The 27,678-nt window shown below is 46.5% G+C and overlaps 1 protein-coding gene across 1 annotated transcript in view; it reads right to left on the bottom strand.

Annotated features, from left to right (window-relative positions):
• Nucleotides 1-548: 548 nt before the first annotated feature.
• Nucleotides 549-27,678, bottom strand: part of FZD6 (frizzled class receptor 6) — a 313,524-nt gene continuing 286,394 nt past the window's right edge. The window contains exons 5-7 of the mRNA XM_086966093.1: nucleotides 21,577-21,725; nucleotides 3,562-3,990; nucleotides 549-2,886 (exon numbers count right to left, since the gene is read on the bottom strand). Coding sequence (XP_086822219.1) covers nucleotides 2,715-2,886; nucleotides 3,562-3,990; nucleotides 21,577-21,725 — 750 coding nt within the window. The 3' untranslated portion in view covers nucleotides 549-2,714. The remainder of the gene's footprint in view (nucleotides 2,887-3,561; nucleotides 3,991-21,576; nucleotides 21,726-27,678) is intronic.

The raw sequence follows: 27,678 nt of genomic DNA, 5'->3' as shown, positions 1-27,678 counted from the left end.
GTTTCAATAAGTTGCTCTAGGAATATTGTGTTGTTACCTGGTAGGTGGTGTAGAATGAGTGTTTTCATTATCAGTTTCTCTTCAAGCTTGATTTCAGCTCCCAAGAGTTCAAATGAAGGTTGCTCTTCTAGCAAGAGTGAATTTACAGTTAAAACGTTTCTGGCCTCCCCCCTGCTTCAATGTGCGGTCAAGGCATAAGATGATAAAATCCAGGGAATGAGAAGGTCCAGTATTGGAGCTGCCCTTGGGTTAAGCCAGGTTTTAATTAGAAAAAGAATGTCCAGGTCATGCTTTAAGATTACATCTGCTTTATCAGCTGTCAGTTGTGTGTTCTGCAGCTGATCCGCAACTTTGCAGCATGCATTTCAAGTTTGTTACTGTTTTGTTAGTTACTGTGGAGGACATGGTGTTCGTTACGAATGGGATCAGGTTACTGTGACTGAATGAAGAGGGTTGCATCTTTGGTTTTTGAAGTTGGATGTTATGATGATAGGGATGTTGGGTCCAGTGAATATTTCTCTGTGCCATGGTAGTGCATAAGCAGAGTGTTTATTTCTTCTTCGGAGAGGTGACTGTTCCTTCTTCTTGGCCAGGAGAGCTTGTTGTGTCGGGAGGTGTTGAGTCTGTTGTTGAAGATAGCTTTTCTGCTAGATGGGTAGTAATTGTTTTTGGTAGATTGCATACATCTTCCTCAGGGCGAGTACAAGACTGTTGACTTACTGCTTGACCCATTCTATGTCTTCCCTTAGAAGTTGTAGGTTATCGTTAACTTGGTTTGCGGGGTGTTTATGTGGTGGGCACTGACAAATGATATTATCATTCTGAGTGAGTGTTTGCTGATTGTCATGACATGTCTGTGTTTTTGTTTCTATCACCTGTTCTTTGTCTGGGGATGATTCTTGGTCACAAACCCATTTCCAGTTAAGTAGTTGCTTCCTGGACAGAGATAGTTCTTTGTAGGAAGGTCCAGTCATTGTCTCTTTGGGGTTGTGTGGATTGTAGGGCTATGATTGTAGTTAGGTGTAGTTCTTTGGTCAGAGTCAGTAGGTCTAAGGTACTGGGGTTAGGAGCAGAGGACTTATTTTGGCCACTAACCAGCTTCCTGTTGAAGAGTGGTTGCACTTAGGACTTCGAGAGCTGTTTCCAGCACGGTCTGGTAGGGGTTTATGTAGGGCTGTAAACAGTGTAGGGCTATGATTGTCAATGGATGTCTTTCTTTGGCTGGAGTTAGAAGATTTAAAGTGATGGTTAGGAGACAGAGTATGTCCAAGTGCAGATTAGTCGCAAGTAGCGCAGAGTGTAGGTGGTAAATGATGCAGACATAGTGGCTAGCTTCAATAACAACGCAAGCAGTGTACAACCTGTGAGGATGGCATGAATACACTGAGCATGCACTCTGTAGCATATCCAACTAACAAGGTAAAAGCAAAAAAACGAGGTTGTATCAAAGTGTATGCTTGTATGTAACTGCTTCAGGTGCTCATGCTTTAATGTACTCGTTTATATGAAAAAAATAGAATGGAAGGAAGCATATACAAAATGGGTTCTGGGGTGTCAAAAAAACATTTGCCCTCACAAGGAAATAGCGGACACCTAGCAACGCTAGCATCCCAATGAAATCCTAACAAAAAAAACAAAAAAAGAGTAAAGCGTATGAGCCAGTGGGTTCGGACAGGTTAACTTAGTGACTCGGTAAACAGTAAGTTCGGATGAATAGACATTTTACAATACTTGCAAAAGCTAGGACAAAAAAACGAAATGCTGAGAAAGCCAATAGGTCTGGCTTTAAATGTACTAAAACAAGCAAACAGCATTTGTGCACGTCTCTGAGTTGCATGTTAAAGAAAAGTCAATAAGGTAGCCATGATAATGCATATCAAAGCTTGCTTCAGTGAAGAATATTTTAAAAAACAACTGCTTTCCATTTAGAATAGATGTGACAAAGGACTGAATGTGACAAAAGGTTTGATGACTGTATTTTACCTTTTACGAGCAAAATAGTCCTTCATGCACTGCAATGGAACAACTTCCTAAGAGCCAGAATGATAATATAAGCAGACAATAGCAAGAGATGAAAGGCACATAATGCTCTGAAACTCACTGTATGAATTAATATTTATATACACACACATACATACACATATATTTACACACACGTATATGTGTGTGTTGATCTGTTGCCTTTTTTCATCACACTTCTATATGCAGGTTTTTTTTTAAGAAGAGAAGTGAGAAAAAAAGGCAACAGGTCAACAGAAAGCTGTACTGTCAAGAGAGACCATACAAGAAACATGCAATTATTTGGTCTTAGGACCAATGTGGCCACACATTAAACACTTCTGTTTCATTAAGGGGAGAACATTTCTGTTGTCAGCTCATGAATGCTATCCATCTAGCAACACACTATGTTATTTGTCAGTTCTACTCTAGCCACAAATATTTTTCTATCGGTCTCTCTGTTATTGTACCATCTCTAGTACTGCATTCCGATCATGGCACACGAGGAGAAACTCTAATCTGTGAGCTCTGAAAGATAAAGACAGCATGCAACTTCTTCAAACTATTGATTGCCAATGAAGAGGGTCTGAAGGCTGTGGAATTACAATACTTGATTCCTCTAAGGCCATATCAATGCAGCAGGAATACTCTGCATGTGATGTCACCCACGGTAGGTTCCTAACAAAACTGTCCCAGTGAAGATGTGGATGGTCGCTTCAGGCCTCCGAAGCATTGTTTCCCAAATCTAGGTATTTGCTGGAGCCAGGACCAGAATGCAGGGGGAGCTGCACAGAGCTTTTCCTGCTGCTGGGTTGTGAACATGTTGGTTGGTTGGAAAGGTCGGCCTGCAATGGAGGTGCATCAAACAGATTTGTTTTCTCAGTATCCCTAAACAAAATACAAAATGGAACAATATTAATATGAAGGGAAATGCTCGCAAACTACCAACATAAACAATAGACCTACAAACTGATATGTTCAGTGGTTAATGCTGAATCTAAGGGTTACAGGTTCCAATCCGGAGATATTAACTCATACAAGTCTTTCTCCCTTCAAATGTTAACAGAAAGGGATGTCACTGATCTGAAAAGTGTTAGCCACCATTACATACAATGATATGAAGATGCAACACAGTAGAACTGGAGCACAACATCAGAGTAGGTCCATTCAAAAAGCTCCTAATCTGGAACTGCTGTGTCACTATGTGAACAGAGATAGTTGTCAGGCACACACCCTTCTAACACAAGCACTGTGCTTTTGTAACTCTATGTTTTGTATTCTTTTAACAAGGATGTTACAACAAACAGAATATGTAGTGGCTTAAATGTAGATGTATCTCTTCCAGCAGTTTGGATGAGACATTGCATTTCATTCAACTAAACAAGTATAAATGAATACAAAGAGGGGACACAATGGGGAAATGATCTGTGAGTGGGAGGGAATGTAAGGGGACTCATGATAAAATACTGATCCCTCCCAATTAACGGTCTTATTTTTTGTGTAAATTTGCCTGTACCTCAAGACAAAAAGGATAACAAGTACAAACTCACAAGTGCTCCTTACCTTTCCTCAGCTGGTATGCTCCCACACACACTGCCTACTTTGCTGGTACTCCCTACTCCATTATCTTTTTCATGCTGCTCAGTTGGCACATCAGAGCCACTTAGCCCTTGCAAAGGGGGTTGCACTTGACTGCCATCTATTCCTTTCTGGGATCCGGCCACTTGAACTGGGAGCTTCAAGCCTGACAATTCCGAGACATCCTTCACCTCCATGGTGGTCTCCTGCCCCAAAAAGTCGTGATTAGCGATAGCCATGGCAGATGTGCCATGATTTGCCTTGGCTCCGGTGCTGGTGCCCATGGACTTGGAGATGACCTTCAGTTTGTGAGAGCTGGCTTTATAGTGCTTTTTCTTATGCCGAACTGTTGAATTATGCTTGAGAAAAAACTCGCAGGATTCCTGCAGAACTCTTCGGCTTTCACTGACGGGACTGTAAGGGAAAATCAATAGAAACGTTAATCATAATGTTAAAGATACTACATATTCATACATCATTCAACAATGAATGTGGGCTCTGCATGCTAAGGAGCCCTTTGAAGCTTTAGACATACGGAATCGTCACTGATTAAGGCACTTACAATGTTCTCTGCGAATAGCTGAAATTCCTTGAACACCTGCCACAACATGGAACATGGATATCCTGATGTTTCAATTACACGTTCTTGAAGTTTTCATATTATAATTAACACACATTATGTGCTACTTAATGAGAACATATACCTTGGTTTCAAAAACATTATATATCAAGTTCGGGCAGAATGTCTATAACTCGTTTCTTTTCCACACAATTCAGAACTCACAGTGGTGTCTGGTGAACTTGTAAGATGGTAGAACATAAATACTTTCTACTCTTTGAGAAGTGAGGGTGAATGCTTGAGTCCCTTCTGCCTCCAAGCAATTTGTGGGGGAAAAAATAAGAATTTATAAATATATTACAATATATATATGTGGGTTTGTGCTTCGCAGCAAGCGTATTAATTAAAGAATTAATGAGAAAATGAGAGCTAACATTAATCATGAAATACACATTCGATTATAGACAACAGAACTGCCGATATACGATCGCAACAACGTTTTTATACAGCATTTCTCTCCAAACAAACTATTACAACTTATTTAAATAATTTCCAATTTGAAAAGTAGTAAAACCTTATGTATTGTTCACTTGAATTGGACCAAGCACAATAGCACTTTTCACTTGTAACTACAAATCCCATTAAAATGGGACAGGAACGGGGGCATGGCCTGGCAACATGGCTGGCAGAATGTGGTCGAGCGCAGCTCCCGACCCAACTCCACAAATGAGGCCCTGCCACGTTGCCACGAGGTGAGCGGCTGGTCCGGCAGTGTTGTGGACCCGGAGGACAGAACGCAGCCCATGACGCACGAGGGAGTAGCCCCCAGGAGTGGGGGACAGGCCCCGTGGGCTTGCAGCCGCATTGGCTGGGTCCCCCCGCATTGGCTGGGTCCCCCCGCAGGTGCTGTCGGCGATATACTTTGCCGGAGGTGGGTTGCAGTTTGTGCCCGGCTCTAGCAGCTGTAGACACAGGGATGTGAGCCTGGGGAGGGAAGGAAGCCGAATCGGCAAGTGCGGACTTGCTGTGGGCGGACGGAGCGCTCCAGGGCAGCAGAGTCAGAGCAGTGCGAAAGGCGCTGCAAGCGGCCTAAAGTACTGTTACACCCGTGCTCGAGGGCGATGCCGGGGTTACCGCAGGGGGCGCTGCTATTCCAGACTGTCTAGGATCCCTACTGCTCTCTAGGGGAGAGCCCATGGCCGTGTGGGGCAGGATTGAGACTTGGCAAGCAAGCAGCAGAGCAGAAGCATTGTTACTGGTGGGGCTTTGACCTCTCGAGCACTGCCTGCAAAGGAGGAGACGGCCCGGGGGCCTACTGAGGCGGCGTTGCATTGGTCCGGACAGGAGGATCGCCCTTGAGACTGGAGGCAGTCTGAGGGTCCAGGATGTAATCTTGGCCGGGAAGTGAGCCGGCCGCAGGCTGGACAGTGCCACTGTAGGGTCACTGAGGCCCATGCACAGGGAGGCCCTCCCGACATGCCAGAGTAAGACCGGGGACAAAGACCGACTGCGGCCTCCTACTGGTAAGACCCTTGAGAGGCAGAAGCGGGGGCGCCCAGGGGTCAGAACCGGAGGGGGCATTGGGTCGTATACTGGGCAGGCCCCGGAGGCTGAGTGGAGGCCACTGATAGAGGTTTTTGGCTAGAGAAGGAATGCTTGACAGAACTTTGAGTTGCGGACCTGGGCCCTGCGGCTTCCTATGTGAGCCTGGTCTCTTTGGAGACATTTTGCAGTGCTTGAAATGGGCGGTGTGGCCCTGGAGAGCGCAATTGGACTGCCTGGTGCCTGCTGATATTATCTTAAAACATGGGAAACCCAATAAACCTTTGACGGCTTGGGCCGTTTATATAAGCAGGTAAGTGCGCCTACAAGGGATTTGTTCAAATATGTATTTGTAATAGTTGATAAATTCAATTTAGGCAAGCTCTAGCGAAGTAACTCACAGCTGGATTACTCAAGAAACAATTCAATTAATTCATAAATGATTAGATCATTCAAATAAAGTTAAAGGAGACACAGGTGTATATATTCAAAAACTGATTTTGTATTGATCGAAAATTATTAGTTATACAGGGTACATAATCAAAAACAACACAATGTAGCCAGAAGTAACAGTTGCATAAAATTAAATATCCTTCATAGTTAGAATTGTGGACACCTTTTCACAAAATGCTTTTAAGGCAACCTGAAAGGTTTACACAAAGCCAACATTGCCTACAGTACAATAAAATAAGGAATAGGTGTAGTAGTCGACGTTTCGGTCTAGTAATGCAAATGCTACTTACCAGTATGCATCTGTTCTTGGCATGTAGGGCTGCTGACATTCATATCTGTGCATAGATCGCCGCCTAGTGTTGGGTCCGGATGATTGCACATTGTTGTCCTGGAAGAGTCTTCGAAGTATCACGAGATAAGTGGCTCCTCCCCTGGACTACAGTGCGCATGGGCATCGCCTCCATCCCCAGATTGTTTTTAGCCATTGGCAGAGATGGAGTGAAGTATGTGAGTGATGACCATGCTATGAGCATATAAATATATGAATACTGCAGCTGCTACAGGCGCCGGGGAGGAGGGTGGGCGATATGAATGTCAGCAGCCCTACATGCCAAGAACAGATGCATACTGGTAAGTAGCATTTGCAGTTCGAGGCATGTGGGCTGCTGAATTCATATCTGTGCATAGATTATATAGCAGTCCCTCCATTAGCGGCGGCCGCCCGTGCCAGCTGCAGCAGTCTGAAAAAGTGTTTTGAGAACAGCCTGACCAACAGCTGCCTGCTGTTTGGAGTGCACGTCTACACAGTAATGTTTAGTGAAAGTATGTGTGGTAGACCATGTGGCTGCCCTACAAATATCTTCTAAGGTAATGTTACCTAGGAAAGCCATAGAGGCCCCTAACTTCCTGGTGGAGTGGGCTCTTGGTGGGATAGTGAGAGTGCGTTTAGCTTTAGCGTAACAGATTTGAATGCATTTCACGATCCACCTAGCGATCCCAGCTTTGGAGATAGCATTTCCCTTGTGGTGTGTGGCAAAAGCAACGAAAAGCTGCTTGGTTTTGCGAAAATCTTTTGTCCTGTCCACGTAGTACATCAAGGCTCTTTTAACGTCAAGGGTGTGGAGCATCCACTCCGCCAGCGTCTCTGGGTTTTGGAAAAACACCGGCAACTCAATTGTCTGGTTCATATGGAATTGAGATACAACCTTGGGTAAGAATTTAGGGTTAGTGCGGAGCACAACCCTGTTAGCATGTACTTGGAAGAAAGGTTCTTGGATGGTGAGCGCCTGCAACTCGCTAACCCTCCGTAGCCATGTAATTGCTACTAAGAAAGCAACCTTCCAAGTCAGAAACTGAAGCTCACAAGAGTGCAGTGGCTCGAAGGGAGGACCCATCAGTCTTGTAAGAACCACATTGAGGTTCCATTCTGGAGCTGGTGGGGTCCTTGGCGGAATGACTCTTTTGAGTCCTTCCAGAAAAGCCTTGATAGCAGGGACCTTAAAAAGTGACAGGTGTTGCCTATTCTGGAGGTATGCTGCCATAGCAGACAGGTGAATGCGGATGGAAGAGTACGCCAAATTGCATTGATACAGGTGGAACAGGTAACAAATGATGTTTTGAATGGAAGCATCTAGCGGGTCAATATCGTGGTTAACACAGTAAATGACAAACCTCTTCCATTTAGCCGCATAACAAGCTCTAGTAGTGGGCTTTCTTGCCTCCCGAATGATGTTCATGCAATCGGGAGGAAGATTGAGGTAGCCAAACTCTAGGACTTCAGGAGCCAGATCGCCAGGTTGAGCTGTTGCGGATCTGGGTGCTGAATGTCGCCATGGCTCTGCGTCAGAAGGCTGGGAGTGAGATGAAGCCTTTGATGCGGTACCACGGAGAGTTCCAGAAACGTGGTGTACCACGGTTGGCGAGCCCACGTTGGAGCAACCAGGATGAGAGTCATCGAGTGCTGCCTGAGCTTGCGTGCCACCAGCGGTATCAGAGGTGCTGGGGGAAAAGCGTACGCAAATCTGCCTGACCAGTTCATCCACATCGCATTGCCCTGTGATTGCGGGTGTGGGAACCTGGCGGCGAAGCTTTGGCATTTTGCGTTCTCCTTTGTGGCGAACAGGTCTATCTCTGGATGACCCCACCTTTGGAAGTACGGTTGGAGTACCGATGGATGTATCTCCCACTCGTGCATTTGATGGCTGTGCCTGCTGAGCAGGTCCGCCATCTGGTTGTCCTTGCCCGGGAGATGCTCTGCCATGAGGAAGATGTTCCTCTGAATGGCCCACTTCCACATGCTCTGAGCCAGATGAGACAGCTGCGGAGAGTGTGTGCCTCCCTGCTTCTGAATGTAGTACATGGCTGTCATGTTGTCCGTCCGGATCAACACGACTTTGTTGCACAGATGTACTTTGAACGCCTTCAAGGCCATGAAGATTGCCATCAGTTCCAACACATTGATGTGCATCTTCCTTTGCTGTAGTGTCCATAGTCCCTGCACCGTGTAGTGGAGTACATGCGCTCCCCATCCCTGGAGAGAAGCGTCCGTCGTCAGGATAATCTGTGGCACGGGCTCTTGGAATGGTCGGCCCTTGCAAAGGTTTTGTGGATTCCACCAATGCAGAGAGTTGTATGCCCGACCGCTCACCAACACTAGGTCTGTCAGTTGCCCATGAGCCTGAGTCCACTGACGTGCTAGGCACTCCTGAAGCGGACGCATATGTAGTCTCGCGTGCGGGACGATGGAGATGCAGGAGGCCATCATGCCTATCAACTGCATGAACACCTTCGCTGGAAGCGAGTGCTGAGGTCTGAATCGTTGGATCAGTGTTTGGATACTGGCGATTCTCACTGAATTTGGCTGCGCAGTGGCTGCCAGAGTGTTTATTGTCGCGCCCAGATACTGTCGTACATGGGCGGGCTGGAGATGGGATTTCGGGTAGTTCAGAGAGAATCCCAGATCGTGCAGGAGATGAATGGTGCGGGACACGTGGTCGGCGCACTGCTGCTCTGTTTTTGCCTGAATGAGCCAGTCGTCCAGGTAAGGGTAGACGTGGACGTTCTGGTGTCGTAGATGCCCCGCCACAGTCGCCAGGCACTTCGTAAAGACCCTTGGCGCTGTGGTGACCCCGAACGGCAGAACCCTGAACTGGTAGTGCTGGTCTTGAATTGTGAATCTGAGATACTTCCTGTGGGAAGGATGCAAGGGGATATGAAAGTATGCATCTTTTAGATCCAACGTAGCCAGGAAGTCCCCCTGTTGAAGCAGAGGGAGTACCTGCTGCAACGTGAGCATATGGAAATGCTCCGAGAGAATGTACCAGTTGAGGGGCCTGAGGTCCAGGATGGGCCGTAGGGATCCGTCCTTCTTGGGGATTAGAAAGTACAGAGAGTAAACCCCTGTTCCCCTTTCTTGTAGTGGGACGAGCTCTATTGCTCCTTTTTGCAGCATGACCTGAACTTCCTGCTGCAACAAGTGCAAGTGCTCGCCGGACATAGGACGGCTTCTTGGGGGTATGTTTGGTGGAGTGGAAGTAAGTTCCAGACAGTAACCGTACTGGACAAGAGATTTGACCCACCTGTCCGTGGTGATGGATCTCCACACGGGCAGGAACTGCTGGAGTCTCCCCCCGACCGGTGTTGTGTGGTCGGGGGGCAGTGACAAGACGTCACTGCTTGTTGGCGGCGGTGGACCTAGAGCTGTTGTTTCCACGTCCCCTGCCCTTGACATTGTTGCCTCTGTAGCCACCTCTACCCTTGTTGGTGTATGAGGGTTGGGTATTGCTCTTGTAGTACTGGGTGGATTGCGATGCCTGACCCCTTGAGGTGCCTCTGGTATTGGAGCGGCGAAAGGAACCACCCCGAAACTGCTGAGACTGGAGGGCCCCCATAGACTTAGCAGTATCTGTATCTTTTTTCATTTTTTCAAGCGTCGCATCAACCTCGGGTCCAAACAAATGGTCAGGATTAACCGTCTGGTTCAGGATGGTTGTTTGTATATTAGGTTTAAACCCTGAGATCCTAAGCCATGCATGTCTTCTGAGCAACACACTGGTGTTGATTGCCCTGGAGGCTGTATCAGCCACATCTAGCGCACATTTGATGGAAGCGTTTGTAATGAGCTTTCCCTCTTGAATTAACATTTCCCCTGCCTCCTTGTATTGGTCGGGCAAGTGCTGGAGCAGTGCTTCTAGGGTGTCGTAATGAGCCCTATCGTAGCGTGCAAGTAGGGCCTGCGTGTTTGAGATGCGCCAAATGTTAGCTGCTTGTGCAGCAATCCATTTCCCTGAGGCCTCAAATATTTTCGACTCTTTGTCTGGGGGAGGAGCGTCACCAGTTGTCTGTGAGTTCGCCCTCTTGCGAGCGTTGGATACCACCAAAGAGTCCAGTGGCAAGTGTCCCTTGATATATGTTGGATCCGAGGGCGCTGCCTTATATTTCTTATATCAATGCGTGGATTGATGACACGTGCCCGAGTGGGCTCCTTGAAGACCTCCTGCGCGTGCTTGAGCACTCCTTTGAGCATTGGCAGAGTCTTGATTGACTTTTCAGCCACTGAGAAAGTGTCAAATAAAAAGTCCACATCCACAGGATCGGAGTGCAGCTTGACATCATGGTTAGCTGCAGCTCTCTCGATCAAAGCGTTGAAGGCTGCAGAGTCCTCCGTCGGCAAAGTTTTCGCCGCAAAGAGCTGCGGTTCTTGACCCGACTGCGGGTCCTCGGGGTCGCCTCCGGCAGTCCAAGGTTCATGTTCTTCCTCCGGATCCGAGTACGCTGGATAGTTGTACTCGACCTCCTCCTCGTCACCATCACCCGCGGTAGAAGGAGTTGGTGAACGCGGCAGGTCTCTTGGAGACGCCGGCTCCATAGGTGCTGAAGTACCCGCAGAGTCCTTCTTGTTTTTGAGAGGAATGCGAAAATGTTCCAACACCGGCTCCGTGGTGATTTTCCTTTTGAGGAGGGACAGTTTCCCGGTATTGGCGTCGATGATGACCTCACGACGCTCTTCCTCCGCAAGTGGCTGGAGCTGAGGCTTAGACACCACTGGAGACACTTTGGGCGTCAACACCTCCTTCGAGGGCACGCCTGCCCCATGCTTCGAAGCGAAAGCCTTCGGCGTCGACTTCGGCGGCAGGGTGAAGCGGATAGGCGTTTGCGCCTTTGACGGCTTCAGTGCGGGCTTCGACACCCCCTCTTCCGGTTCGGGAAGCACAGCGACCTTCCGAATCCGTTGCAGGGACTCCTCGACCTTCTTCGATAGGGCTGGAGAGGGATTGACCGGCTCGGGCGATTTCCCCGTCTTGGGAGTGGTGTCGGCGAGAGGCCCCGTCTTCGGAGCCGACGCTGCACCGTCCTTGGCCCCGACGGCCGGAGCCGGCGAAGCCAGAGCCTTGGGATCGCCTTGACGCTTCTTCGAAGGCTTCTTCGGGTCATCGACCGCGACCATCTTCGGCGCCGACGCAGCCGCGTCGGTCGACTTCGCCTTCGGCATCGACCCTGAGGCCCTCGGGTCGGCCATCTTGGCGTGACTCTCCACGTCGGCCATTTTGTATTTCTTAGACTTTGACGCCTCCAGAGCCTTCTGTACAGCTTTCACTTTCGGTTTTGAAACCGGAGTTGCAGATCCCGAAGGCTTCACTTTCGTTTTTGGAAACGTGAGTGGCACCTCCAAAATGTCCGTGGCCGGGCCCGGAGGGGGGGCTGCTGGACTAAGAACGAGGTCTTGGGTAAGGCCCGAAGGCGATCCCTCGACCTGGGCCGCAGGAAGGGGGTCGACCCCTGAGTCAGTCCGGGGATGCTCTTCCTCCGAGCTATCCCCCACGGTGGCAATGGCCCCATCGTCGTCCCCTACCTCGTCGCCGGCTTCGTCAAACCCCTCGTCTCCTGCGTCGTAGGCATCCCCCTCGGACGCAGGGCTAGAGTCCGAAACCTGTTGGACATTGTCGTCTCCAACGTCTTCTTCAAAGATGTCGTCCGGCGGGGGCGCAGACATCTGGGCCTGGAGTCTCGCAGCGCGACGAATCTTGAGGGTCTTTTTACACCGGAACCTGGAGCAGGCCATACACCTGGCCTCGTCATGGTCCGGCGACAGACAAGTGTTGCACACTGGGTGCACGTCGAGGTGCGAGTATTTCGAGTTGCACACCGGGCACCGTTTAAACGGAGTCCGTTCCATGTCTGGAGCGTCGTGTAGGCCCGTCCGCGCCGACAGCACGCGGAAGGGCAGCAAGAGTTCGGAGCTGAAGAAACAGTAAGACCCGAACGAAAACGATACCGGCGCCAAGCCTAAAGACCTTTTGGTCTCGAGTTAAGAGAGTTAACAACTATCGGTTCCGACAGAGGGAACCGACACACATCCGAACCCAATGGCGGAAAAAAACAATCTAGGGATGGAGGCGATGCCCATGCGCACTGTAGTCCAGGGGAGGAGCCACCTATCTCGTGATACTTCGAAGACTCTTCCAGGACAACAATGTGCAATCATCCGGACCCAACACTAGGCGGCGATCTATGCACAGATATGAATTCAGTAGCCCACATGCCTCGAACTGTCTGTGCCCGTTAGACCATCCTCAGGACCTTGAATATGGTGATAAAGAAGACCCTTTGCAATTAGTAAGGTTAATATTTGATATATCTAATCCACAGATTGGAAAAAGCCAAAGGTTCTCCTGTTCCAGCACACAATGGATGTAAATGCTTAGCGTGAGGAGCCAGGTAAATACGGGCTCTTGTTGCAGAAACAGAAAACTAATCTGTATTCAAATGGAGAGAGGTTCCAAGTGTTCGCGCTCGCTGAGCGGTCTCCTTTAACTTTATTTGAATGATCTATTCATTGGTAAATTAATTGAATTGTTTCTTGAGTAATCCAACTGTGAGTTACTTCGATAGAGCTTGCCTAAATTGAATTTATCAACTATTACAAATACATATTTGAACAAATCCCTTGTAGGCGCACTTACCTGCTGGTACCTGCTGAGCCCGATCAAGTGCCACTGGGTTGATTGCTAACACCTGCCGTTGATTGAGAGCTTGTAGGGCGAGGGCCCTTTTCTGGATGCCGATAGCCTTGCATCACAGGGAAGGAAAAGACTGCACGCTTGCACTACACAAACACCATCACGCAGTATACCACCACCAGCAGCCGTCTCAGAGTGTCCCTGGAGAGGGGAGGAGACCCCTCGCGAGTAGACCTGCTAGTTGTAATCCAGGGGCCCTGGACAGCATTGGAGAATAAGATTGAGGCAGTTTGCAGGGGGATTACTCTCTGCTTAAATGACAAATGGCTAAAATAACTACTGTTACCCAGGAGCTGGAAGTAAGGTGGAGGGCGTGAAGGGCTGTGCCTGCCTCAATAACACGGTCATGTGGTTTGGTTTTACCTTTGCACTGTGTTATGTTAGCATGAGCTTATTAGAAGTTTAAACACCATTTTTCTTTTCTGAAGCCTCTGCACACGACACATTTTGTTATTAAAGCTTTTCACCTAGTTGAATATTTTGCTTCACACGAGAATAATAGGTTTGCTTATAATATCAGCCTTGCTTGGTAAGCTATGTCTGTACAGTGAGTGCCGAGGCCTTCAAGGTTATTTCAACACAGCGCTTGTTGTTCAGTTTGATCAGCGCACTGGCTAGACATAATACATATGCAGCTGTGGCCAACTTTGGGTTTTAGGCGCAATTAATAATGCAATGCACAGAGCATGAGTTACACACTTGATGAATATTTGCATGCAGAGAGTTGGTGTAGGAGAGGATGTGATCCATTTCTGCTAAGACCAAAGGTATGGGCCCAACCTTCTGAACCTAAAGAGACCTTCTGTTGATATAATATAATACACTAGCAAGGGAGGGTAAACTGAGGTTCTATTTAGACCTTTTCCCTTTAGCATTTTAACATGCTTTTTCCCTTTGTATTTTATGGAATAGTAACCATGCTGCTAACCTTGTTCCTTATCATATGTTTGCTTGTATTAGCTAAGATACTGCGCTTGAGAACACTGCATTAGAAATAAACCTTTCAAACTTGCACGTGTCTTCATTTACTCCTCGTTCTGGATTGGTATGTTAGTATAACGAAAGAGTGTTCCTGTGTTCCACGTTACCTGAGGTGTTCTAAGTCCATGTTCTGGGTTGTCTAAACATTGGGGGTGTGTAAGAACCAATGAGACATTGATTGCTAGTCTGGTAGAGGATTTTGGATACTTAGGTGAGTTTTGGCACACCCTAATTCACTGAGGTTCCAAGTCTCTATGCACAGTTCTGTGTAGGAGCAGAATCCCTGCTACAACACAGGGTACTGGGATTTCCGGAATGGGTGGAGGGTGTCTCTGCAGAAGTGTTTCTTAAATGATGGGAGCTGCAACAGCTGTGGCCGCAGGGCCGCTCAGATTTCTTTTTGGATGAAAGGGTACCCTGATGTCATCTCCCTTGCCTGGTGCCACCCCACCAAATGGCCATTATTGCTAAAAGTCTGACCTACTGTGACCAAGACTGAACACTACGAGCTGCCTGGGAGGATGATGTCCCACTGTCTGATAACTGCAAGATTGCAGTATACCCGACTATACTAGGAAGGTGCAGGAGCAGCTCAATTTGCTTATAGTGGTGAAGGAAAAGTTGTACACCATGCAGGTGAAGTACATGCTATTGTATCCTTCTAAACTGAAAGTTATTTCGCAGGGATAAGCAAACTTCTTTGAGCACCCAGATGAGCTCTAGAACTGGCCTGAACTTTGGGATAGGTCCTCTGTTAGACGGCTGGGGAAGCAAGGTCGCATGGGTATGGAAGGTGGGCCCACTCGTGATTCTTGGAGAGGCCGGTCCCAGTGTAGGCAGTTGAAGATCGAACGCACGGCTTCCCACCGAGTCACAATTCACATGGATGATATCATGCACGTGTCAGACTCGGTTGTCCTGCCAACTCTTGAGGGTGGGTGGGGGTGGGGGCACTGCTCCCTGTGGCCGTCCTGCTGCCCGGCACCTCCTGTGCCAAGGCGCACTTTGTGGTTGTCACGATGTTGACTGTAATAGAGCGGCCATAGCTCCCTATTGGGTGCTTCCTACTGTCTGTTGATTGGCATACCATGAGGGACTGGGGTACAACAGTGTGTTGTGGATTCTCAAGGTAGTTTGTTGTTTGATGGCACCTGGGCGATTCCTGGCTTTCTCAACCGAGTGCTATGGCACACTGCAGAGAGGATGTAGGTTTGAGTGAGAAGACGCGTAGGGATCTACGCATCCCAGATGGTCTAGTTGATCCTATCAGCAGCACAGTGGTGTCTGTGCCTCCTGAGAGGGGAATACGAGTGGGCATCAGTTAACTCAAACTGATTAGTTGGGTTGGGAGCTGGGTGCTCTGTACCTGTGCGGCAGGGCAAGGGATGCTGTGTTGGTCCTGGCACATGAATAGGCTGGGCACCCGTAGGTATTAAGCTTCACTTTGTCTGTATAGGGGAGCTGGGGAAGTTAATCATTGGGGTTACGTTGTTCTGTAGTGAGTTGTTGCAGCTACAAAGGGAGATACAGTATTGCAGGACAAGGGACGTTTTCCTGCTTCTTTTGGATTTACACATGGGAGATCAATATAGGTTGTTGACGTGGAATGTTCAAGGTTTGGGTTCCTACATAAAATGGTACAGGGTGCTCTCCTTCCTAAAGCAACATAAAATCAGTGTTCTAGGGTAGAGCCGAATTGGGTGGCACCAGGAAGGTCTTTCTCCATTCCATTACTTGGAGGTGGACGTTGAGGGCCGATATATGTAAATTCAGGGCCTGCAAGACGGTAAGGCTGACTCCCTCCTCAACACCTATGCACTCAACATGGATGACCCACATTTCTTCTATGACATACAAGACTTAGTCAGGATGTGGACCAGCCCCTGGTTTGGATGGGTGAACACAACTGTGTGTTAGATGAGGAGCTTGATCAGTTCCCCCCGCCAGGGCATGGATCCTCAAAAGACTGCAGCCTTACAAGCAGTGGTGCACAATCTGGGGCTGTTAGATGACTGGCGCTCGCTTCATCAGCTGCACTGGGTATATACCTGTCACTCTCTCACACACAACACATTTAGCATACTGGATTGGGTGTTGATGGCCGGGTTCGCTCTTGACGGCCAGGTGGCTGTCTCGTACCTAGCTAAGTTTCTGTCTGATCATACCACTGTCTGTTGCAACTCGCAGTGGGGAGAGGCTGCGGTGAGGAGATTTCTAGTGGATGTTTTGGCAGACTGAGAAGGTAGGGAGGTGCTGTCATGGGCATTGTCTGATTATATGAAGCATAACTGGGAATCAACTTCCTGTAGGGCCACTGAATGGGAAGCCATAAAGGCAGCGTTGATGGTCAATGTGTGTGGACTGAGATAGCAATTGCAGAGAGCTTCAGACGGAGGAGGCGGGACTGGCGGACTTGCAGCAGCAGGGTTTGACTGAGCCGGGGTGCCAGAGGGGTGAAATGGAGGTGCACAGCCACATAGCGGGCATTTGGGATAGATTAGATAGATACACGCTGAAACAGTATCAATAGAGATTGTATAGGGAGGGTGACAAGTCAGGGAGGGTTTTGGCCTGGATGCTGCATAGGGAGGCAGAATGCTATCCCTATAAAACACTTGATCATAGCAAACAGAGTACTGATGACTTCACAGGCTGCGGTGGAGGCCAACTTTCAGCAATCTAAAGGGGGTGTAGAGGGGGAACGCAAATATTTTTGAGTGTCGTGTTCGGGCTTGTCTAGGGCACCATCGAAATCCTGCAGGTGGATGGGGAGGTGGCCACTGCCCTAGACTCAGACCTCACTCTTGAGTAATTGAGGGCGGCGCTGGGGAATGATTACTAGGAATAAGGCACTGGGAGGGATGGCTTCCGGTGGAATTTTACAAGGATTATTCAGCTGTTCTCATGCAGGGACTCCTTGATGTATTTATGGAGGCGAGGGAGTCTGGGACATGCCTCTGATCATGAGGGAAGGGCATATATGGCGGGTGGGGACAGGACGGACCCTGCGGCATATCGCCTATAATGATAAATACGGATGTTCAATTCTGTGTAAAATGCTGGCTAATTGCCTGAGCCCCATCATGAGGGAGCAGGTACATGAAGACCAGTGTGGGTTTAAAACGGGAAGCAACACATGGATGAATCTTAGGAGACTGACGCACATCTTACACGAAATGGAAGGTAAGGGTAAGTAAATGGCGTTGGTTTCCATTGTTATTGAAAAAGCTTTTGATACTGTGGAATGGGGGTATCTCCTGGAGGTATTGAGGGACATGGGATTTGACCTGCTGTTTCGGGCTTGGGTGTGCTTGTTATATACTCACCCTAGTGCCAGGGTCAGTGTGGGACGTTATTGATCGAACAGTTGAGATCTGTGGAGAGGCACCAGGCAAGGTTGTCCATCTTTTATTTGCATTGGTGCTGGAGCCTATGGTGATTTGGGTCCACTGGGAACTGCGTGACAGTGGTATAGAACTAGGAACAACTTGGCACCGTCTATCGCTCTACACAGACAACGCTTTGTTTTATCTTAGGGCCCCTGGGAAGATGTTGGGTGATTAGATGGGGAGGCGTTTGGGCTTTGCCTGTATCGTAGAAAGTCATTACTGTTTCCACTGGCGACACTGGTGCGGGTCCTGTTGGACCGACTTCTGGACCTGGGGCTCCGATGGAAGCTAGACCACTTTCTGTACCTGGGAGTGATGTCATTAACAAGAAAGAGTGATACAATGTTGGTAGGGTACTTGAATCATTAAGTTCTTCGGTGAAGTTTTGGAATACATTCCCATTGTCGCTTATGGGCAGAATTGCTGTTTCTAAAATGGTACTTCTCTCGTGTTGTCTTTATACTATTCAGAATGCCCTATGCCCCATGCCCTCCAGCGTGTTTAAGCAATTAAATTAATTTCTCACTTCCCTTCTCTTGGCAGGTAAGCGCAGTAAAGTGGCGCAGGGCACCTTGATGAGGAGCTATGTGGAGTGTGACTGGAGGCACTGTGGCTGTTTTATTTTTTTTATTTTGCAGCCTTTTCAGCATGCGGGCCGGTGGCTGGCTGAAGGCAGAAATTGGGAAAAGCGACTGGTGGCCGGACCGATGGGGGTGCTGATCTCCTGATGGAAGGGGCGGGAAATTCACTGACCTCCAATATGTGGCTCGGCAGACAACATGTGTGGCAGCAGCTGGTGTCGGTTGTACTATGAAGGGCTCAGTTTCACTGTGAGCAACAAATTTGGATTCTTGCTCCGATCCAGGACATGGCAGCAAACATGTCATTCCAAGCATGGCAGGATGAGGGGTGAATTGCTGGGCGATATATACCCTAATGCATAGGTCTTCAAACTGTGAGGCGCACTCCCATGGGGGGGTTGGGGGAGGCGCATTTCACCCCACCACTTTAACTTCTATTGTTGCTTCAAGGCGCGAGTCGTGTGTCACAGCCCGGGCTGCTGCAGCTCTACCTGCTACTCGCCTGAGAGTGTCTGGAGTCACAGGTCTTTAAAGGCCAGAGGCGCAACAGTTTGGGAGAGGAGGCCAATTATTCCAGCAGTAGGAAGAGTGGACATGTAGGGGCTCTAAGAAGGGGTGAAAAAACAACAAAGCCTGGTTAACGCGTAAATGGCCTTTTAAAGACCTGTGAAGTACTCGGGTGCAGCTCCAAAACTGCCTGTGTGTGTGCCCGGGAAGCGGTCTCGGCCCGGGCTGACACATATGACTAAGCCCTTTCAGCCCTATGGCGCTTTGGTAAATGTTATTCTTTTTTATTTTAAAGCTTTATTTATCATTTTCAATCAATTGTGCACATCACGTAAGTTGACAATTTGCACATGTCGCAATTGAAGTAAAAATTAAACAGTAGCATTGATACAACATGATGTAAAATCATAAAATGCAACCCTGATCAAGGTCTTTATCTCCAGATGGATGCCTGTGGGTTGGGTCTAGATGTGGCATTGAAGAGTCATCCGGTGTTGCGTCGGCCCATGTGGGCCCAGAGGGAGGGGGTTTTATGACGTGGAGTGTGCAATAGTGGCATTATCGACTACCACGCCATGCGTATAGCTCTGCCCCTTAATTATCAGTCATTGTCAGTCTTGTTTGAATGGAGCAGATTTATACATAAGCCTGCCAAATATCCTGAGGGTGGGATGTTGGCGGTTGCATTTGGGCATATGGTTCGCTGGTCGTATCACAAAAGACAAGACTCTTGAGCCAGTTTTTTATGGTAGGGTGATGTGTACCTCTCCAGTGTACCTTGTGCTTCGTGAGTAGGAGTGTAATTGCAACAAATGTTCAGGTTTCCTTTGGGATATCATGCACGTATCCCAGCAATGCTAGCAGGGGGTCAGGGGTCAGTGACGCATTTACCATCTGGCAGATGTGTGCAAAAAGGTCAGTCCAGTAACTGCCTACATGGGGGCACAGCCATGCCAGGTGCAGAAAATCTGCATCGGCAGCATGACATTTGGAGCAGTTCGAAGAGCAGGCGGAATCAATTGGTAATTGCTGTTCTTAATGTATTCACGTTTTGTTTTTAAATGAGCAATTCCTAGTAGATCGCAAATGGACCTACCTCAAGAATATCATTGAGGTAGGTTATAATTTGCTGCCCATTATGAATGACAGCTATCCTAGAGATAGTAACCTGCTGAGGTGAGCAGACCACCATGTCAGGTGGTGGTGGCGGGGGGGGGGGGGGGGGGGGGGGATGGGGGGGGACTCGACGTGTAAAAAGGTTTAGATGGGGGGCTTGGCCGACAAAAGTTTGAAGACCTCTACCCTAATGAGCCCTTCATCACCTTTGAGGATGCACAACTTGAGTTTGGGGGGGGGACCTGGCCACTTTTTCCACTATGCAGGTGTCGGAGTTTGCCCGGCAGTCCTGGCCCGTGTACCCTGCGATGTCAGCAGCATAGAGTACACTGGGGGTCATGATGACTAGTGGGTCAGGACCTCATTTAGTGTTGTTGTTTTATAAAGCTATGGTGGCTGACGTTCACCACACTCTGCGGGCTTGGTTGTGATGAGACACTAATCTTGGGGACCAGCTGTCGGATGAAGACTGAGCACAGCAGTGCGCCTTGAAACGATCAGTCTCCAGCAATGCGAGATTCAAGTTGATACATTTACATTTTTCCCACCATACCAACATGACGTCCCTGGCTATGAGTCGAATTTCTCTGGGCCGCGCTTATCAGGACTTCATTGTGGCAGTGTGGTTGTGTACTTTCTGCATTTAACCTGGGGCTGCCCACAGATGAGGGTTTATTGGAACAAAGTGTTCGATAGACATGTGCTCATCACAGCTCTGAGACGAGAACTCAAGCAGCCGTTCTGTCTACTGTGGAACATAGCTAGGCCCAAGGGGCGTAAAATACCCTACAAGTTCTTGCAGCTTGCCTTGGTGTTGGCCAGGAGGAGGGTGGCCATCCCAATGATGGGGCAGCCCCCCCTCTCGGAGGACTTCTGGATGAGGGATGTGCTAGAGTGCTCATTGGTGGAGGAACAGCAAATTAAAATAGTAAGAAAGATGAGAAACTTCAAGATGATTTGGATGTATGTGTGGCCATGTGTGAACGCTACGTGCACTTCAGTGCTGAAGCCACTGATTTGGATTCAGAGTTGCGTAGCAGTCTTTACTGAAAATATCACTGGCTGCACTGTATCACTGTGACATGATACTTCGTTTAGATATTGGTCTCCCAAACAACGATATGGTAATGTAAAGTAAGGTCCTATGTGATATGTGGACTCCCAATGTTAATCCTGCTGCTTGTTAATTTATAGATTGCATTCACCGGTTACGCACAAATTGAAAAGGCTGCAGTTTTGGTTGCACAGTGGAGATGTTCAAATGGTGTGGTCTTGTCTTTCCTAGGGGTCAGTGGGGGTTCAATACAGTTAGGTAGTGCAGGCTGTGATTCCTTAACCTACGCAATCTAGAAGCACGTAGAAGCAGGCTACACAGTTAGTAGCAGCCAGTGTATATACAACAGGGCATTTCTCGAGAATTTCAATATGCAGAATGAGATATCTAGACTTCTACCCAAGTTCGCCTTTTTTGCTCTTTTGAAGAACTCTGGTCAGAGCTACTACTAACACAGCTTGTGTTATACAGAGACAGGAAGACAGCTTCTCAAGTGCGGCTTCCAAACACCTATAGATGGAGGAGCACTATAGTAAAGGTGAATTACTGTCTCTGTAGACCAACTATACAGCTTTTCCCAATGGCCTTATAACTACCTGCATATCTATTTTAGGGTACACTTCTAAACAAGTTAACTAATAGTGAAGAAGACGAGATAATGTTGGTTTAGAGAAGACATCCACTGTGTAACCCCACAAAGTGGCAGCATTGTGACGTGAACTTCCAGTGCCTTCTACACTTAGAGTAAAGCTTGTCTCTATGCACATATCTATAGAAAATATTAGAAAAATTCCCTTACTCTCTCTTGCGGGTCCTGTTGAAGAAGTTGGCCCATTCTGAACAGGTTTTCTTACTTCCCACCCAGAAGACAGCCGAGATACCAACAATTAATGTCGTCACATACTTCACCAAAAACAAGGCCAGCTCCGGTCTTGCTAATGTCTTCACCTAAAAGAGAATACAATTAAAAATGAAACATAATACAGTCATAAACCATAACGACAAAAACAGTAATTCAAGGCCATAAAGTGGTAGCTGTGGTTGTACAAGCTTGAATGTACCCCAAGAATTAGATATACTGGGGTTTAAATACATATTCTTATCGACTACTTTGCTAAATTGGTAACTTCCTTTTATTCCGATGACTTAAAGATCTTCAAATTCTCTGTTTGTTTAAGGTTTCAATAACATATCAATCACCGTTATGATAGAGACTACATCCGATAAGATTACAATAGTATCCACCCAAACGCAGTAGGCGTGGTTAGTAAAAGTAGTGTTAGGAAAACCTACGAGTATAAAATCTCTCCACAAGACTAATGAAATAACAGCCACAACCGAAAATGAAATAGCAATATGACAGTCATGGCCATCATTCTCCCACAAGTGGCCATCATAAGTCAGGGATGACCATTACTAGTCCAAGGATACTCACTATATGCCACGGATGGTTGCCACTATGCTATGATTAGACTAAGTATGCACAGTGATTATGCCAGTCCACTATTATGGCAGAAATGGGCTAAATTCTGACAGAGATAAACACATTCTGCCATGAGACAGGGCCCAGGGAAAAGGACCAACACATACTTGTGCCTGTCTCAAAACAATATGATGGCTTCCAAGGAAGGACAACATCTCCCAGGGAGGAACACATTGCCAGGTGCAGCGCTCTCTCTCACAAACACACATGCGTACACAGACACAAAGAGCATGCACACGCAGGCTCCGGATGCACTCTCCACAGAAATCATTACCTTCCTGAAGACTCTTAATCGTCTCTGCTCTCGACACCAAATCCTACCCTCACCATGCACCCAGCTCCAACACTTCCACCCTGCATGCTGCAGTCCCACAGTCAAGCAATTCCACTCAGGTATCCTGTGGCAGGGGTTTCAAAACTGAAACTCTTTGCCAATGCAATTACAGTCCATCTCTCGCCAGATCACGTGATTATTCAAGTGGCACTAGACAGGATTCAGGCATTTACCAAGATAGGTGACTACACAATAAATCACTCTAAAACAGAAGACCTCTTAGTTAACGCTTCTGAGCAGAATCTTCTAGGGCAAATTCAAGATCAATTTTGTTATACTCGTCTAATTTGATATCTAGGCATACTTGTTACCCCAAACTTTCCTGATTTGTTTACTATCAACCATAACGCCACATTACTTCAGGTCCGACAGATTTTGTCTCAATCAAAATCGTTGCCTTGATAATTAATTGGCAGAGTTTCTTTGGTTAGAATGTCGATTTTCCATTTATTTACGTACTCATTTTCTAATAGTGCAATAAATATTAACCAATCATTTTTTTCAGGAAATCGATACTTCAATCACAAAATGTATTTGGAGAGGTAAACATCATTGTATTCAACTCGCCAACTTACAGGTAGACAAGGACCATGGGGGGTTTAGCTCTTCCTCATTTTAGATGTTACTACTATGCCTCATCCCTAGACCAATCTGTATGGCTGATCAATAAGGTGACATTCCCAGATAACAGTTTTTAAATAATACGATTTATGAAGCAGAGACTGAGTTACCAGCTTTTCTGAAAACTGCAAAACTCTCAAAAGCGCTAGACAGAAATCTTGATATATATTGATATATAGAATACGCCAGATATTTCAAGAATTTAAGGTTGCAAAATCTCATCCTCTTATATATTAAAAGGACTGCACCAGCTTAGAGTTGTAGTTGTCTAAAGTTTCCATTAAGAGGTGGGAGGAAGCTAGCTTTAACGTCAAAGGCAACTTCGTTTTCAACCATTCCTGGATAACTTGGGAGCAGATTCATTTTCTTTTTCCTGTCAATCTATCACATGCGATTACGTTTTGCTCAGATTAACAGTTTTCTTAAAAGCTACACTGCGGAAATATACGATAGGACGCATTTATTAATTAAATCTCTTTTTCAAAACAAGGTATTGGGAGGTGGCTATTGGTATAAGATTCTTCATCAGACTATACCGGTTAGTCATGCCCAAGTTCTTAAGTAAAATCCGAAGAAGGATATATTTTAAGATATCTTTTCAGTCGGAAAATATCTTTGAGTTATCAATTACTGAGTGCTGCTGATTTAAAACATATGGCTTTCTTCTCTAGAGGGATGCTGTACTATACTCATTCATTTTTTTCTTCAGATTTTTCCAGAAATGTCTTTGTGATGCTTTATATTTGAATCGGACTTTCTAGGGCATTGGTGTCATGTCTTTATTTTACCTGTCCAGCATTATTCAACTTTTGGAAAAAACCTTTTATGTATATCAGTTACATGACTAGACAAAATGTTTCTGACTAATGCAGAGCAACAATTTATTTTTGTGGCTATTCCCACTGCATGGTCTCTTAGATTACAATACTGGAAATTGACTGTTAAACCCTGAATGGTACAATGGCCTTTTAAATTACAAAGAGTACGAATATTCAAATTTGTATACGCATCTAGAAATCATGCAAACGTTAAATTTCATGAGGTGCACATGCTTTAAATTTTTAGCTCAATTTCCAATTTCACTTTTTTTAAGCGATATCTTATTATGCATGTTGAATACCGAATGATAATGATTTATTGCTTCTTTTTTTAGGGAATGCAACACAATTTATAAATTCCATGATCTAGAAGACTTGAAATGAAATGTAATTTACTATCTAATTTAGGAGGTCCTGTATCCATCTTCAGGCAGATCTGCTCGATTGAAAGCAGACACAGGACAAGGTGGGAGGTCCAGAAGGCTGTTAATATTGTGTGACTGCGCCATTTTAGTGTGGGGCCATCCGGCTGCCACTTCTTAAGTCTGATTAACAACCTCAGTGGCTGTCCAAAAACCTCGAACCCAGGACAGTCAATCAGTACATCTAACTAAAGGTTCAGGGGGAGAGATCAATAAAAGCTATATATAGTGTCACACCTATTCAGTTAAAGAAAAAGAATCAGAAAAAAGAGATAAACAATGGTTAAAGAAGCCCTTTTTAGACAATATTACTAGTATAAAAGTTTCAAATTTATTGAATATAGTACAAAAATAGTTCTAAAAGACAAGTATGCTCAAGACAAAAGTGCTGGTGTACATAAAGGGAAACATATATCACAAACCAGACAAGTGGCAAACAAAACCATTACATATTGGGATAAAGGAACAACATAAACATAAATATTATGTCCTTAATACAATTTGGGTCACAGAGAAGCGTCAATGGCGTTTCGACCGCTATATTATTGTGCGGTCATCTTCAGGACTGGAAAATTGCTTGAGCAATATATATCTTGAAATTAAGATTAGATCTGACCAAACTTTACTTATGGTCGTCCATGGGTACTTTGAAAAGCAAAAGATAGCGGCTAAAGACATGTTATAACTATGCTATTTCATAGTGTCAGGGCAGTGGCTCTAAATCTTTAAACAAGAAGAATCCTAGTCAGAGTGCACACCTCAGGGATGGGGGACACTCAGTGTTGTAAAAAATACCCCTCACACACCAACAGGCCCCTTGGTGTCATGCTTCATCATTGGGGTCTTCGCATCCCGCTAGAGGGATGAGGCGTGCTACGACCAGCGACTACGCGGGAGCACTGTAGAGGTTGACTATGTGTGGTGTGTGTTCAGTGCAGGTGCTGGGGTACTGGAAAATGTGAGTGAAGGGTGTGGTGAGGATTAAAAAGTACCTGGCTAGTGGGTTCTATGAAAAAACTTTATTCGAGACCCCTAGCTGGTGCTATTAAAAAGAAGTGCAAAGTGAGGTCAGTTGTCTTTATTATGGACACTACCTCTGGTGTGCGTCGACATGTTTCGGAACTCGGTGTTCCTTCTTCAGGACGGGGGCACAACTTCCCAACCCTACTCACGTGTTTTTAAGAAAAAATGTATTTCTCTTGAATTAGAAAAGTGAATGTTATTTACAGTGATAAAAAAGGCTACAATGTGCCTACAGCGGTTTCTTTGGGGTCATGCAGTTGCATGTCCTAAAAAGAAAAAAAAAGGAAAGACGAGTCAGTTTGGTTTCCATAAGGGATTGGCTCAGACAGGTGCAGTCACCTGGAGCCCCAAACGGTTAAATAAACCTGTAAAAAAAGAGAAGATCCCTCACCGTAGAGATACCAATTTCGGTCATTGATATCCTGGCACTGCTCAAGAGACTGGCTGGTATTAATAGTAAAAACTGCCGCTAGAATAACTCAGGAACTCAAAATTGAAATTAACAAAATAGAGGTCCAGCTCAACACGTACATTTCTCCAGAAGAGTTGAAAACCAGACTGGAGGAATTGAACCAACAGATGACAGACTTTGAGTTTACCTTAAAACAGAGCAAAACAAACAAACTGGCCAAGGATGTAGCAAAATTTACTCCGGAAAACGCATACCCGTATACAAAAACGGATTATGTCTCCAAAAGTACCTACAGTGACGTGGATAGCGATGTCTCAGATAACGGCTCCTCAGGATCAAACTCAAGCGGGAATAGAGGATCCAGACAACGCCGAAGAGGTTGGAGACAAAGGAGACAACAATTCCCCAGACAAAGGGGATGGAGGGGTTACCAACCGCAAACCCAATATCCGCAAAACTTAGGCCCTGCACAATTCAACCCTTTTCAATTTGGGCCACCACCAGGAGCACTGAATTACCCACAATGGAACCAGGAGTATAACGAAGGTTACTATGGTCAACAACAGCCCTATGGAGGCCAACAGCAGCCTTTTTTAGGCACACGCCAGACCACACGAGGAAGAAACCGGAAAGGCAATACCGTGGCTTGGCAGGATCAGGACCAGCCCAACGCCCGGACAACCAGGAGCATGACCGGATCCCTCCCCAACCAGCCATCGACAAGCAAGAGAGGGACCTAATAGTCAACCTCACACCGTTGACACTAACAACAACACAGGAAAATATATTGAACAAAGGACTAGGGTTTGTACCGACTCAAAAACCAGACATATTCAGACTCAACATGGAATTGCAAGAGTTTTTTCGGAAACTAAAGCTACAAGCTTTCTTTAAAGACAAGCCACTACCTGAGGACAAAACAGATACGGCTTTGAAATTAAAATCAACCTTCACTCCACCGGACTCTACAATACCAGTAGAAATTCTAACATTTGAGAAAGCGGTCATCACGGAGGTCAACCAACTCAACATGAAAGAAAGGAACACCTTCCACAACACCAGTGGTGATGAACAACAAGCATTAAGGGAATTAACAAACAATAGCGAACTGGTTATAAAACCAGCGGACAAGGGGGGTGCCATTGTACTACAAACCCTTGAGGCCTATGATACGGAGTGCAAACGGTTACTATCCGATGAACGTAACTACAAAATTCTGCACGATGACCCAACCGAAAGACTACGCATCAGAATTGGGGGCATGGTGGAGGAAGGCCTAGCCCACGACTGGTTGAGTAAAAAAGAGGCAGAGTTCTTACAACAACCATCACCACGGATACCATACTTCTATTGCATCCCCAAAATCCACAAAAACATCAACAACCCACCAGGGAGACCCATCGTCTCCGGGATCGGGTCCATCCTGGAGCCCCTGTCAAAGTTTGCGGATGCATTTCTTCGCCCTATGGTACAATCCACCAGCACTTATTTGAAAGACACCAAGGCAGTCTTACAACTACTTGAAGAGAAGGAATTCGATCCATCAAAACAGTTCCTACTAAGCCTCGACGTAGAGAGCTTATACACCAGTCTTCCTCATGAGGAGACATTACAAATCATAGAGGAAGTACTCTTCAACAGTAGATGGAAATACCAAACTCCGAGAAACCTGGTTCTAGAATGCATCTCCATGGCCTTGAAAGAAAATTTCTTCCAATATGACCAGACCTTGTATCTACAGACCTATGGAACAAGCATGGGTAGTGCATTTGCTGGTCTGTATGTATA

The sequence above is a fragment of the Lissotriton vulgaris genome, chromosome 4_1 (genome assembly GCF_964263255.1).
Source record: "Lissotriton vulgaris chromosome 4_1, aLisVul1.2, whole genome shotgun sequence".
Taxonomy (NCBI): domain Eukaryota; kingdom Metazoa; phylum Chordata; class Amphibia; order Caudata; family Salamandridae; genus Lissotriton; species Lissotriton vulgaris.
The sequence above is the reverse complement of the archived record's forward strand: the minus strand, read 5'-3'. Positions and strand labels throughout refer to the sequence as shown.